The sequence below is a fragment of the Apostichopus japonicus genome, chromosome 1, assembly GCF_037975245.1.
Source record: "Apostichopus japonicus isolate 1M-3 chromosome 1, ASM3797524v1, whole genome shotgun sequence".
NCBI classification, from domain to species: Eukaryota; Metazoa; Echinodermata; class Holothuroidea; order Aspidochirotida; family Stichopodidae; genus Apostichopus; species Apostichopus japonicus.
The window spans coordinates 7,039,621-7,055,226 of record NC_092561.1 but is presented as its reverse complement, the minus strand read 5'-3'; the positions used below and the strand labels follow the sequence as shown (position 1 = coordinate 7,055,226).

At 40.5% G+C, this 15,606-nt stretch overlaps 1 protein-coding gene across 1 annotated transcript in view; it reads right to left on the bottom strand.

Moving 5' to 3' along the window:
- The window catches only part of LOC139965638 (uncharacterized), a 34,258-nt gene extending 25,229 nt beyond the window's left edge, over positions 1 to 9,029 (bottom strand). Inside the window, exons 1-2 of the mRNA XM_071968220.1 lie at positions 8,966 to 9,029; positions 3,700 to 7,439 (exon numbers count right to left, since the gene is read on the bottom strand). Of these exons, the coding sequence (XP_071824321.1) occupies positions 3,700 to 7,319 (3,620 nt within the window). The 5' untranslated portion in view covers positions 7,320 to 7,439; positions 8,966 to 9,029. The remainder of the gene's footprint in view (positions 1 to 3,699; positions 7,440 to 8,965) is intronic.
- Between the last annotated feature and the right edge of the window lie 6,577 nt (positions 9,030 to 15,606).

Here is a 15,606-nt window from a genome sequence, read left to right as displayed (position 1 = left end):
GAGATCTACAAGACTGAAAGATACCACACCCCTAACGACCCCAAATTACCTTTGACCTCCACAAAAAACAATAGGCTTCTACTTAATTTGGTACTCCTTCAAAGAAATACGAGATTTCATGTTTACAAGATTTTCACCATTTGACCCCTGGTGACCCTAAATGACCTTTGACCTTAACGAAAACAATATCCTTTTTTTCCTAAATGTGGTTCTCTTACACACGAAATATGAGATCGGTCCAAGCTTCCCTTCTTGTGATATAGTAAATTACAAGGTTTGCACAATTTGACACCTGGTGACCCCAACATGCCACACCCACCCATGCCCCTCCTAACCCTCAAAAGTTTAACAATTTTTGTTGTTGTGACTTTTTTTTAAAACTTTAAATTTACAAGTTTAATATCCTTTATCATCTTTATTGACTTCTGTAATTAAGAAATCTGCTGGGGGTATGTCATATCATTTCCATAGAGTATAAATATGTCTTTAGTTTGAGTTTCATAATTACTTTCTAAATCAACCTGATATTTTCTACGATAATATTTGCATCATTTAGTTTTTTAATCTAATGTAAATACAAAACTAAGGCTGTCACAAAGCCCAAATTAGCCATTGATTTGATGTACAGTACAAGAAGCTGTTGTCTGCATGTCTGTCAATCCATGTTTGTCTGTTTGTATTTGTTTCATTTCATGTACTAAAACGTATGGTTCTGCCTGATTATGAGCATTGTATTAATGTTTCATATCCCAGTTCTGTTAAACCCACATGTGTATGGGATTTTTCTCTGTGTTGTCTAGATGTATTCTTTTTTCTGTACAAACTTTCTCGTTTTTACTTTGTAAGGGAACCAGACTTGAAAAGTTGTCTTACTTCTGGTCCCACTGCCTCTTTGCTATAACTATGTATTAACAAATTGTAAAACATTGTGATTTAATGGCAGAAATAAATTAAATTAAACAACAACTATGTATTTGTTTGCATGTATGTATGTATTCTCCTGCAAGCAGGAACTCGCAAAGAAGCCATCATTGGCTTATCAAAGCTGCAAGCTGACCAAAGTCAGTCTCTTACATTCATATTTAATGTCCATGATTATGACTTGTCTACTAGTATAAACTAGTATAAAATAGCAAATATTTACAAGGAGTACAGAGTCCTATCAAATATCAACATGAAAACAACATGTGATCAAAAATAATTTCGAAATATATGTGAGGGTGAGTAAGATTCCTAAAAGGTTAACACTTTAATATAAAATGAATGAACAATGACTGAAATTATATTAATAAAAGGTACTAAACGATCAGACTGGATGAATATATATTGCAGCACATTAAATGAAGGAATTGACTGAATGAAGGAACCTAAATGAATTAAATGATTGAAGGAACAGTTGAATTCTGTACTTTGGCAAGATATACAGAACCCTGAGGTTTCTGCTCGATTTAATTCCAAGGTATTTGGTGTTTGCCGAGTTAAACTCATAACATCTCTCAGAGATGAGCATACAGGCAAGGTGAGAAAAATGAAAAACCCCCCAAAAAATTAAACATCATGTCAAAGTTGAGCATACAGGCGAGGTGAGAAAATGAACAAAAAAAAATTAAACATGTCAGACGACATTTGGATCTTTCTAATACTGGCTGGCCTCAAAACGGAGCACTTTTGGCCTCGGAACAATTGGATCAAACAGGAAGCCGAATGAGCAATAATGGTTCCGTAATGAACCTTAGCTCAGAGTCAAGCTTTTTCTACAAACGATGGCTTTCACATAAAAAAACAAAAAACAAATTTAGGTTATTAGCTGTTAAAGTCATTGATTCAGCAGGTTATAAACGGTGCAAAACCGATTTTGATATCTATACCGCCATCAACAAGATGGAGAAATTATGGCACAAATTTTGGCGAGAAGAAATATAAATCAAGAGTTATTATTTACAGCAAAATAATAGTTCATGATATGTGTAATACAGATATGGCAATGGAATAACCAATAAGGTACTGTATGGCAACACAGTATATATCTGGAATAAGGCCTATGTGGAATATGGATGTGTTTTATTTGAATAAGTATAGGTTAGGTCTCAGCACTGAAACACAACCAGGAAAGTTATTAAATCAGTGGTATTTAAAACTTTCACACCAAATTTCCAAACGACCTGGCAGTTCCTAAATTTCCTTCTCCCCCCCCCCCCCCCATTTTTGTTGGCCTCATTCGTTAGATCTAACATAATCAGTAACATTGTCGTCTTCATTTTGTTTTATTTCAAATTGTCTTAGCCAATATTCAACCAAACTGTTTTGCATATATTCAATAATTTGCATACATAACCAACATTCCTACAAAAACTTAACGATTCGATTATAATTGATTTTAACTGATTGTCATACCTCACAACTCAATTTTCTCGAAAAAAATGTTCTCATAGTTTGCAAAATTTTATCCCATAAATATCACTGAATTACATAATAAGTTATATTTTGTGATCTATAGGCATTCCGTATCATTTCTTATTGTAATAACAGTCTAAGCATGGATTTCGCTGAGAACTAAAATTACTCCCCAAAAAATTGATCTTCCCAAACTGCTATCAAAGTACATGAAATGTAATAACACCTCTCTGTTCCCATTTTATACTAGCCTCATGATATCTTTTGGGTATTAACAAAAGTTCATCAACTTTGCAACAAAACCAAAAAAATTAAGCTCTAAAAAATAAAGACAAAAAATCAAAACATTAAACAAAGACTTTAAAAGTACAATTCACCGGCCAGTGGACTTTAATTTACCTATTACCATGGTTTCCTATGAACCACTTTATCATGGTAGTTATTTCCAATATAGATATACCAATACTTGTTTCCCTGGGTCCTTCTCTGTTAAGATCCATTGAATTGCTATGCAAACAACTAAAAGTATCATAACTTCTCAGACTGATGGATATTTTCACAACACATGTGCATAGGCAAGCGTGTGATGTTTCTTTGTTTTTTAACTTTCAATTAACAATAATTAACAACAAGTCATTATTGCCAACTCGAGTGTCTTGTCTGATTTCCTCTTTGCCTTCAACGTTAATCATGTCCGATATCATGAAGGAAGTGAAAACAAAATATGTTAGTGACTTAACAGGAAGTCGAAGGAAGAGATAACACATAGCCATCGTACTAGACGCATAGTACTATGCGATATGACATGCACAGCAGTCTAATACATTACATCTGACAAGGTTGTTCTATAGAATGGTACTTACTGATGACCATTGAATCAAATCAACAGGTTCTCACATTTCTTCTTTCTTTTTTTTTTGTGAAATTTATTTCCTCTCCATGATAGGCAAATAAAGAGAAGGCTTGGCAGGCTGGGACTCCCAGGTCCCCAAACCAACGGGCACGGAGATTCTTTTATCCCCTGCCGTGCAATGAAGCTCTCTAACTATATCTTACTTCATTGATTTGCGACAATTTTTAACACTTAACCGTATTGTTTGTATATGTACACATTAATATTTTGTTATCTTTCTTTTAAACATGCTGTACGTGCGAATACATGAATTTCCTTCTTTGGAGAAAATATAGTTTTTACTTACTTTATTACTTATTGATACTCTTTTAACTCGGTACTAACAAAGCAATGACATGTTTTCTTGTAATACTAACAGTACACAGATTTGGTTGATTTAAATAAAATCTTACCTGTAGACAGGACTCCACTCTCGCCCATTCTCCATCTCTGTTTTACTTCCTCTGTCGTCTACCCACTCCCCTATATCACCCTCCTCTTCATCCAAGTCTTTGCTAGCTGCTATGACGACTGCTGCCGGTATTAAGTCCGGCGATGGATAACCGGGCGATGGAAAACTAGTAACTAACTTACAATGTGAAGTTGATGACTGATCCTGTGAAAGACTATTGACATCCAAATGGTGGCTCCCTTTGTCAAATACAGTGGACAGTTGTTGTTCCTCAGGGACAATAAAATCCGTCATTGTGTCCCTTACAGTAGCGGCCATTTCTCTTCCATCGTTTTGGAATCGGTCTCCGGTAGCAAACTTTCCTTTCGAAAGATTCAAATGTTCGGAGTGATCTGCATGTGCATTTTCAAAATGGTATCCGGGCAACCTTTTCCAAGAATCTCTGCTCTCTCCGAGGGAAATTTCCTTGGATTTTACATGTTTTAATCTGTCTTCAAGAATGGTGGAGTGGGTAGCTGGAATTTTTGATTGACGATAAAATTGCCTTTGCGATGTGTCTTCAATTTTTGCAGATGGTCCGTACATGTCATGAACGAAACCATTTTTTGTCGAATAATTCGTTCTCTTGCCTTGTAAACCGACACTCCCAAATTCATCACCACCGCTGCAAGACTCGACTAAGCCATCTCCGGGACCTCTGTTGAGGTTCCTCCGGTCTAACGTGTCATTAGCACCAGTTATTTTGTCCCAATCGATTTGTGTAACGTTCTGATACAATGTCACACCGTGTAAATGTCCGATGTTATCCTCAGTCTGTGATCTCTTGTTAACTTCTCTGCCATCCCTATCGGAGTGGACAGCATTCTTCACACCCTCTCCCCAAAATGAAGTCTGCCCCCTCACAGAAGCTATTTCATTCCTGTCTGGACCGGTACGCGAGAAATCATCGTCCAAATATGGAGGCATATAGAGGGCAGCATTTGAGGGTAACTGTAACGGAGACCTCCTACATTTGCCGGAGATGGTAATAGATAGATCTCGTTCAGGAATTGGTGGAGGGACTCTGCTCGAACTATTTGGTGGACTGTTGTCATGGTTACAAACGTCACCGGCTACATCGGGTGTGTTATAATGCCTGTCGGGGGCTTTGACGCTAAAGTTATCATATCTGAATGCTGGTGCTCTTCTAATTTTACCTGAATTTTTGGTATTTTGACTTTGACGATCAGAATGGAAAAATAAATTGGATCCAAGATCTTTCGTCTCTAGAGGGGAATCTTCACAAATTGCACGGAAGTTTTGCTGGTCTCCTGTCATTTCCGAAACTGAATTTTCTCTCCTCCAATATTCCTTCCGAAAGCGATCGACTTTTCCGCCCATCTCAGATTTATCTGCTGCTCTCGTCGTCGTCGGGAAGGAGAGGGACCTCACTCGATGACCCAGCGCTTCTGATGTCTGCCGGCGTTTCGAGAGGTCCCCGTTTGCCATCCCGTCCGGCTGCTTACCACTCGTGTCGTTTGGAATTTTTTCCTTCGATGACTTCTGATTCACCTGATTCGGTTTATATTGGCCAAACTCGCTGGGATTAAACCCGTCTCCATCCTTCGAAGAGAGTCGGCTCCCGTAAAAATTTCTAGCGTTATTGTTAGGGTCGTCCTTAAGATTCGGAAAGGGTGGAGAAATGGGTGGGCTTTCCGGTACCGACGTACCCAAATGGCACGAACAGCTGCAGCATTTGTGGCTTTCTGCTTGCATATCCTGAATGGGGATGACGGAATAATTCGATACAAATTTGTCCTTGTTTCGTTGGGTCCTCGGTATGAGTGGGTACAGCGGAGGGTGAATATAGGACCTGTGACCATTTAATCCATCTAATCCATCAGCCACTCGCAAATCATGCTCGACTCTCTGCGGCCCCGAAGAAATTTCAGACGGACTCGCGGGAGTCGCCAATTGTTGAAAAACGTTTCTGACAGAGTCGTTCTCGATAAAAAGAGAATCGCTCAGAGGGGGCAGAGGGCCTCTCGCTCCGATCGTATCCTCCCATTTCGCCGTTAAATTTCTCGTCGTACAATTTTCTAACTTGAACTGGGATGGGCTCTGGCTGGAGAAACTCGAGCTGTGACTCCTCGGAAACGGCAAGCCCACTCCCGACGACCAAGAGGTAGCTATGGATAGAGTCGACGAATTCAAACTGTTCTTACTTTCTTGATCCGTGGAGGATGGGGACAGCTTCGTCAGACTCGACGAGACCCTCCGGCTGAAACTGGGAGACGACTGAGCCGAGACGCTCAGATTAGCTTCCTTTAAAGCTTTAAATTTAGGACTTGACAAAAGAGATTCGTTGAGGTTTCTTTCCCTGGACGAGTTCTGAATTGACAATGGAGACTGCACGTGACTCTTACCCTGTGCCCCAGGTGCATTCTGGGTATCAACAGGAAATCCTCTCTTATGAAAGATGGTTGAAGAGTCATTGTGCACATTTCTTGCATCCATCTCTCCTCCGATAGTTCTTACGGAAGACATGAAACTTGCATCGTTCTGATTCGGCGAAAGTGTGCTCAGCGATTCTGCGAAATCTTCTCTCCGAGAAGTCGCTGCACTCGTCGACCGATTATGATTGGTGGGACTTAAAGGACACGGGTCGTGAATGAGCGTTTGGGAAATGCTGCGAAGATTCTCTCTGCTGTAAAAGTCCCCGTCTTCGGAATTCGCACCATCAGAATAGATTGGATTTGAAATGCTTAAACCGTCCAAAGTTTTCTGCTGCTGTACACTGTCGCAACTCTTGTACACGCTAAATTCTTGCGAGAGTGATCGTTGGCAAAACTCGCCGTTTACGACGGTGTCGTCCGATTGATGACTACACCGAGTTTCGTTAATTTTCAGCTGTTTGATACTTACAGCTGGAGGACTCCGATCCGGAGTGAACTCAAAGGCTGTCTGGGGGTCTGTCGGTATTTCTTCCTTGGAAATTGGATTGCCATGGTTGGGCCAATACGAAGTCTCGGATTTGGTTTGGTATGTGTCGCGTTGACTGTCGTAAGTCACATGGTAACGAGGGTCATCCGTTTCTGACCGACGCTCATGCGACATCGGTGGGAATTCTATACAATATTGATCGTCAACATGTTTGGACAACTGATCGTTGTGACCTGATGACATTGACTGTCTTGATGAGGTCACATGATCATTTGGATATGTCACCTGATTATGGGGATAAGTCTCTTTCTGACTTTGATAAGATGAAAATGAGTCTGAATACGACAATGATGATTCCTGGAGCTGACCGTGGTCGGTCGTTCTCGGGTGAGGACTAACTCTGATAAGGTCGGGGGTCATTTTTCTCTCGACTCTTTGACCGTTGTGGCAGACTTCATGGTTTGCCATTTTGTGGAAATCGACGTCGTTCCGAGAGTAGCTGTGTTTCGAAGGAGAGGACTGATTAGCCTCCGTCCAATCACGTAACACCGTCATGATATCCCGGCCATCTTCGACAGCAACGGGTGCTCGACTCCTGTGTGATGTTGCGATATAGTGGTAGGGTTGAGAGGAACTAATCTGTCCCCTCATGGAAGCGGTGGTGTCGATCTCAAAAGAAGACATGACTTTTTCTTTCATCTGTCAAGCTACATCCAAGTACAAGATCCGCTGTAAATACCCGTGACTCATTTCGGCTGGAATTATCAAGCCCATTATTCCATTTTAGGCTTTCCAATGAAATCTTGTCCAGCTAGGAATCTGCGCAAAGGAAAGAATATGGAGAAGGCAGGTTGCACTAGGAATTAATAAATTCCGCCATCTGATTATCTGGTAATTATGAAGTGATGTATGTAAACTAAAGTTTCTCTCTAAAGTTTGCTATAAAAATTGTGAAGACAATGTCTAAAAAGGTTAATGTGAAATTTGGAATTGAATTATTTCAAAGTTTGAGAGACCTATTTTAGTAGCACTGTGAAGGTCTGGCCTTGTTTGCAGTGTTGTCATGGCAACAAGGTCCAATCATGGCAGCATGTTCTTCACTTCCAATCAAGCCAAGCTTTGACTACTTCATCTGAGTCCCTTCAAAGCAAACTTTTGCGCTCCATTGCTGGATTTTCGTTTCAAGTTTACCGAACGTACAAATAACATTCAAAGTACGATAACAACTCAAACTGTAACTCGTTATACTGTAACTCGTTAATTGCCCTCAAACAGTTTTGTTACATTAGCATAATTTACCATCGGATCAATGATTCCCTGTCTCAAATATCATCTCAATTGTTGAAACTATTATTTGAAAGACAATTTGAAAATTTCAGTTAATAGTTGTATTTTGGATAGAAAACAAACTTAAAGCTACATGCTGATTGAATTAAACTATCACAAAACCTTGTAAAAACAATCAAACCCGCTTGATCTTCTCAAGTGATTCCAAAAACAGTTTACTTTCTAAACTTTGAAACTTTCTGTTAATCTATCATTTATGATGAGTCATATGGCCCAATGGAATAACTGAAAGTTACTACTAATCCTTTAGGCTTGACGTAACACTTGTACAGATCTGTAACTATAGAGTCAGGGATCTAGAGCTTTTTTCGATACCAGCCCAGACCCGGTGCAACCCTGGAGTGCTCTGCCCTAGCACTGCCAGTTGGGTCACTGAGCCAGCGGCAATTTACCCTACCCTTTATTGGTTTGCCACTGGTTGGGTAGTAGTAGTAGTACATCAGTGTAGGGAAGCTGGGGCCCATGGTTTCAGGTTTGCCCAAGACCGCCTTTTCAAAATCAGTGCATTTATCATCCAAAACATGAATGAATGATTTTTGGTTCAAGCAATCCACATTCCACTGTCCCCACCCTCCCCTGCCCCCTTCAACTCCACCAACTTTCTAAAGAAAACTGTTGTTACAAAGATGTACTTGCTTCCAATTTTCCATGTTAGTACCATTGCATCATGTACTACTGATAAAATATCCTAGCCATAAAAGTTATCCAAATCTGCTTGACACCATGCCTACCCCCTCTTCCCCACTCCTCCCCAACTAATTTTCACATAGGCATGGTGCCACCACAGGTGGCAAATTCAAAACCACTGAACACTGATGTCACTCCTGCCATACCCCCCCCCCTTCTTTACCTCCCCATCTCTCGAACAACAATAAAAATACATTAATATCAATCAGTAAGAGATAACTGTTTCTAATCCCTTCCTTAATACTAATCCTTGATGCTACCAACTACAGCACAAAGATGAAACTAATGAAAATGTAAAAGACAACCCTTACCATGACCTCAAAGAAAGGTATTCTTGCAAATCTATTTAAGAACGCCAACAAAGTTCCTCTGTTCCTGCAAGACAATTTAAAGAATAAAGCCCAAAAAATGAGCGAGACATGAGCTTTTTTTTATCTCTCAATACGGGATGCTCATTCCGTTATGGGACACCCCACAGTGATGTGTGCATGTACCGGTTTCTCTCTGACTTAATAGAACCCTTGTTTACGGTTCTTCAAAATAAGCAAGAAGATGAAGACAATACCTGCCTCTCCTGACTACCTAGGATAACTTATTGATCCTTTTTACGAATGAAAGGAACAATTCCTGATGGGTGATCCAAGGAGAGCCATAGTTTGTATGCTTTTAACAAGATTATTGATTTTTTTTGGGGGGACACAGCTATTCAAATTTAAGTTTCCAGTTATAAGGGTAGAGCAACAGAGTTGTTTGCCTGAGTCACGACCGAGGACATGTATCTGATGGGAGGAATGTGTCGGATGAAATTCTTTGAGTAATCAGAGAGGGGTACAATCGCCGTCCCTTGTGTGAATATAGATTACGACTGGGCTGAATGACTGATGGATTGTAAACAACTTGTTTTGATTTAGGCTCATCCTGAGATGAGATCAATATTTTTACCACATAAAAGTCACCAACATGATGATTATCGATGTAGCCAGTGGAATCAGAAGGCCCATAATTAAATATGAATGTTTGGTATAAAGCAAATTAAACTTTTGTAGTATTTCAGTCCAAAATTCCTGATTGGAAGAAATCATGATGACAGAAATTTAGCAAATTAAATTAAAAGCAGACTAGATATTGGTAGAGTGGTGCAGAAAAAGGGGAAAAGTGAGAACGGTTAAAATATAAGGCAGGGTAGAGGAAGGAAGAGGGGTAGAGGGAGGTAGGGAAGGAGGGAGGGATGTATTGTGAAAGGAAGGAAGTGGAGAAAGAGCAAGTCATGGGTAGAAAGAAGGCAGTGATGGGTTCGGGGGCTGGAAAAGGGATATTTAGGTAGAAGAGAGGCAGGACGTGGGCAGGTGCTGTGGTAGGGAGGGAGGCATGCAAAGTCAGAGAAGTGAGGAAAGTAAATGATAGAAGCAGGGAAAGGGGATGGAGAAGTGGGTGATAGAAGGAAGGCAGGGAAGAATGATGAAAGTGAGAAGGGAGGCTGGAAAGTGGGAGGGACTGTGGAAGAGAGATGAGGATTAGAGGGGGGGGGGACAAAGAGTGGGAGAGGTTAGGGAAGGGAATGAAGAAGTGGGATTGAGAAAAGAGGCACGGAAGGGGGGGGATGCAAATTGGGAGAGTCAGGAAGAAAGGAATGGGAGATCGAGAAGTGATAGATAGCAGAGAGGCAGGGGAGGGGGAGAATGCAGCATGGGACAGCATGTGACATTGGTTACTATAGTCAATGGCTACTGTTCAGGACAACTTGACTGTGTAAGTGTTATTCCAATATATCCTCATCAAGAGTGAAAGGTTGCTAACTGTGAAACAATGATTAGCACCACAGTGTTCCAATTCAGGACTAAGTTTGAAAGCTGAACGGTGCATGGGGAATGAAAAGACTGGAGATTGGTGCTAAAACAGTTTTGTATGAGCACTGTAAATGCCAACCTTTTGTATCCCAGTTTACCCTCGGGCGGATCCAGACTGGTGGGACAAGAGAAAAATCAATCAATAACATATAGAATAAACTAGAAAAGAAAACAGTCTAATTGAAGCATGCATGTGCAGTAGGAGAGATGGGATTATGGAAAATAACATGTAACCAGAATAATCCACAGTAGTATTACTGTACTCGAAAAATACAAAAATGATTCCCCCCCCCCCTCCTACCCTCCTACCCACCTCTTTCTCAATCTTCTTTATAGAAATATTCAGTATATGATGGCAGAGTTCAAGAGAATTAATTGTAGGGAAATGGGTATTTATTAACACTTAATATGCAATGAAAGAGTTAGAAATTGTTTTCATAAACTTTACCTCCCATCTCCCCGACCCCCACCCCTCCCTCCTCCTTCCCCCACCAAACTTTGTCCTCCAGGCATGATTAAATTTGTCCATTCCTGTTATCAGGATATTTGCTTCCAGTATAATCAATGCAAAGATATTTTTGCCAATAACAGAGTCTTTTCCCTAACAGCTTAATGATATACAATACTTGCTGAACTCATTCATCACTTTTCTATCAAACATACAAAACCACAGCTTTTGGAGGCATTTACTGTAACTACATTAGCGTCCCCATTCATCAACTGTGAAAGAATTGGGAGAAGTTGAAAGTTCTTTCTTGTTCAATAACACCTGAGAGTTTTATTTGGAGAGAGATACTTTGCTGATACTTGGGAAAGACTTTTCATTCAAGAAAAAACTGTCAAGTACCTTCAAGATCTCACTCAAACAATCTCAACAGTGAAGTCACCCCTCTGTGGAGCACAGCCATTAAGTAGTAAGTTTCTCAAAAGTTGGTGGCGCTATGACATTTTATCATTCAATTTTCATTTTAGAAATAGCTAAAGCTGGGTAGATAATTTACTCAACTGTTGGTGACTCACTGACTGCAAAATTTGTACTGGATTAGATGTACCAGCCCTCAGTCTAGAGTTACCTAGGGGATATAGCTTAACATTCAGCATGAGAGGGGAGGGGAAGGGTAAGGGGAAAGAGGAATGAGCAAGGAAGGGAGGATGGTGGTAACACTGGTGGGTAAGGGTTGGAGGACTAAGGGGGTAACAAATTGATTCATTAAGGGCACTTTTGTGTTTTTGTATATACTTTGCACTTGATGTAAATTTACAACTTTGCAACGTTGTTATTGTCACAAATAGTTTCCATTCAAAGATTCTGAAAGGATGAGGCATATTGCTTCGTGTCATAACCTAACATTGATTGTATACATAAAGTAACTTTGATTACTGTAGTTCTTTGTAGCATATATAACCTTTAATAGTAGATTGCCAAACAGTTTAATTTTGAATCCCACAATTTTACAAATCTGTAGGAGAATGAATCTTCTTTCTTCATAGGCCTACAAACAATTATGGTTCTTATTAAATTACCCACTTGCTACCTCCACCTCCCTCCATTTGGCAGGCAAGCAGGAAAAATTTGACTTTGAACTCTTTCCCAATCCTAATTGCTCCCACTTTTCTTTCCCCTTCCCCATCACAACTGCTTCCATGAAACAAAGTAACATATTATCCTTGAAATCTGGTACAATTAATGTAATGTGATCATTACGGTTATACCTATAACGAAAGTACTTTTAATGTACTCAACTTATAAAAGTAACCAATTCCATAATTAATACTTGTACCAAATGTAAAACCCTGCATTATGCCAGCCCTGACAATTAAAGTACTTAACATTTCTAAATAAGTTCCTCATCTGCCAAACATTTGACAAATGTAGTTGGAATTTCTGTAGTTGTTTATAAATATAAAAGGATTTCAATAAAATGCTAGGGTCTATGAAGATATTTTTAATACTTAATGAAGAAAGGCGTGCATAAGTCTGGGACATCGATTTAGGCTCTTATCAGATGGAGAGAGACCTGTGGCCTGAACTAGGCTAGGCTATCCTACTCCGAGGCCTAACGACTACTTTGAGATGATAGGCGTTATAGTGGGCTCATGCTCTGGTTAGCCTGTAGATTGAAAGTATCATCCAATAAAGATAAAACAGCTTACATGAAACTAACCTGGCGTCGGCACTTAATTCACTTTTACAACTATTCACTTGCCATGAATTTCCTGGAAGGTGACACATTTTCAGTTCAAAGTCGCTGTATTTAAGGCTAGCGAAGCCTTGACTCCAATCCACATTATCAAATTCCCAGGTACGTAAGCATGCGTGAAAGTGCTTGGGCGTACGGTCTGGTTTTATTGAGGGAAATCCCCTTTCACCAATTTGATTGGTCCAAAATAATAGTTAATATTTACAATGGGTGTAAATGCATATTGGTAATTCTCAAGAATTTCAATCATGGAACAATTTTGTCGGCGGTATTGGCATCGCATCGGTTACGTCGATGCAAGTGGTGGGCGCATACTCCTGTCGCTGAATATCGAGACAAAGGTCATATGTATTGTCTGTATAAGCAGGCGCGTATCCAGGATTTTCAAACCCGGGGGGCGCGAATTACTATCTAAGCGGAGCGCCACCATCAGTTGGCGCGGAGCGTACAAGAAAATTTCTTATTTTGATACCCCCCAGATCACCGGAAACAGCACTTCTCGGGCTTGAAATGACCAACCAGATGTACACTTTTTGCCTGAGAACCAAGTATTTCCTAATAGTTTTTTATTCCATCCATAACCTTTTTGAAGATTGTCAACCCGGCACACATCATGTTCGACCTGATCGCATCTCCTGTGGGTCTTTGCTTTTGTAGGTGATTCTACGTCACGGCCCACAATACCCGTCAGCCCCACTTTTCAAGGTTTTAAGCCCCATATTTGTTCCGAATTTGAAAATTCACATTTCTCGTGAATAAACTCACTTGAAAACATACCCATAATGTTGTACAAAATTTCATCTATGGACAACCAATATAAAAAAAACTTCCTTGAACCCCTAACAGACTGGTCAAAATTGCACGAGTAGAGGGAAGTGTGATGCAGAATGTTGGTGATAAATTTTCGAAAATTCAGACACAGTTAATTTATTGGTGTAAAAATATTAAACCTGTTATAACGGCTATTATAAAACTTGGTTGAAGGAAATGAAAAAAATAGCAGATATTTCCGAAACCGAACACTATACACATAGGCGTAGGAGGCGCGGCGGAAGTGGCGGAGCTAGGGGTATTGGTCAGGAGGAGCGAGAATGGTCTGTAGGGGCGCTTTCAACACTATCTAAGCGGAGCGCCACCACTGGTTGGCGCGTAGCGTACAGAAAATTTTTGAGTAAAGATACTCCCTAGATCGCCGGAAATGACCTTTTCCGGGCCTGGCTAATTTGCAGATAAACGAAGAATAAATAGGTGTCATCTCCAAATTACACCAACAAAATGTGAGAAATGTCAATAAGTAGATGAGAGCGCAATAAAAAAGTCAATAATCTAGAATAAGTAAAATGTGGTAAAGAGCTGAAAAACGCGCCAGCAGTCCATTTGAGTCCGTCAGGGGGGGGGGGCATGCGCCGCCCTGACCATATGGACGCTCCGCCACTGCGCGGCGGGGGTGCAGGCCCTAATTCGCCATTACTAATGTAAAAGAGAGTTTTGACATAATTGGACCTCCATGCTTTTTATACATCTACATGAGACATGTCGTTGTTTACATTAGCATCCCGCGGTATACTGCGGAATTTTTAACGGACCGTACGGTACACGATGGCATGCGATGTATTAACCGATGCTTACTTATATGATATTGACATGAAGACGTTGAACGCGCGAAAATTTTTGGTTATTTTTTCAGGCAAGTCGGACAGTTTTGAGGCATTTCATCCTGGAACGCCATTTTCATGCTCACTGATATGATGTGATATCTGCTGTTTGCGTCACAAATTCGAACAGGCGCGTAGCGAGGAATTTGCCAAGGGAGGGCGTAGCGCCACCATAGGTTGGCGCGAAGCGTACAAGAACATTTTGGCCGAAAATGCCTCCCAGATCGCTGGAAATGGCACTACACAGGACCATTTGTTAGCGCGTAGCGTACAAGCAAATTTTGGCCAAAAATGTCTCCCAGATCGCTGGAAATGACACTTCCCAGGCCTTGTAAGTTGCATCTAAGCACTTTCTATTTTGAAATTACTTAGCGATATCATTTAAAACAATGCTGAATGGGGGGGGGGCGGGCGGTCGCCCCCATCCCAAAAATCGTCATGTTCCCCAACGACACGATCGAGTTCGAGACCAGCCACAGTTGGTTTGATAGCACAATTCTACACACGCGTTATGATAGACCATATATAGTATATATATATAGATCATTAGTGAGAGAGGAAAATGGAAACGTCAAAAAATGGAGTTGTCGGTGTAAGGGGTAGGGTGAGTCAAACTTTTACGAAATCATTGATCCGTCACTGGCTACCCTTCAGCGCTGTAATGATGTCACTGTTCCTCTTTCTCTTCCCGGTGTCTTCGCGTTTTTCTTTTACTCCCTCTTTTTCTCCTTTTTCTCTCTTTCTTCTTTTTCTTTTCTCTTCCTTCCTCTCCTCCTCTTCTTTTTTCCCCTCTTTTTTCCTTTTTTCTTCTTTTTTTTTCTCTCCTCTTTTTCTTACCCGGGGGGCGCGCGCCCCCAACGCCCCCCCCCTGGATACGCACCTGATAAGTGTGAGTTTTCGGGGGTTGGGAAGTGTTTGTGCTAGTGCCGACAATTAAAAAACAATTAGTCTAAGCTTCTTCAATTCTGTGTTTACTCTACCGTTGACTACTAAAAGCAGCTGCTGTAAGACTATAAACCAATGTGATGTTTCTTTCAGTCTTTCCCAAAATTATCACCTCTCGATATCTCTCTTCCTGCTTTACAATCTGTGGTTAATACTCAACTTTGTTCATCTCTATTCACACCATCTGTTATTCTGGAAAGGCTGTTCTCGTTCTGCTTACTGGGTCTTGCTAATTCTATAGGAAGTTTAGTAAGTTAGAACAGGCGACGTTGTTTATAATAAACTGTTTCGCTCATGGCACAGT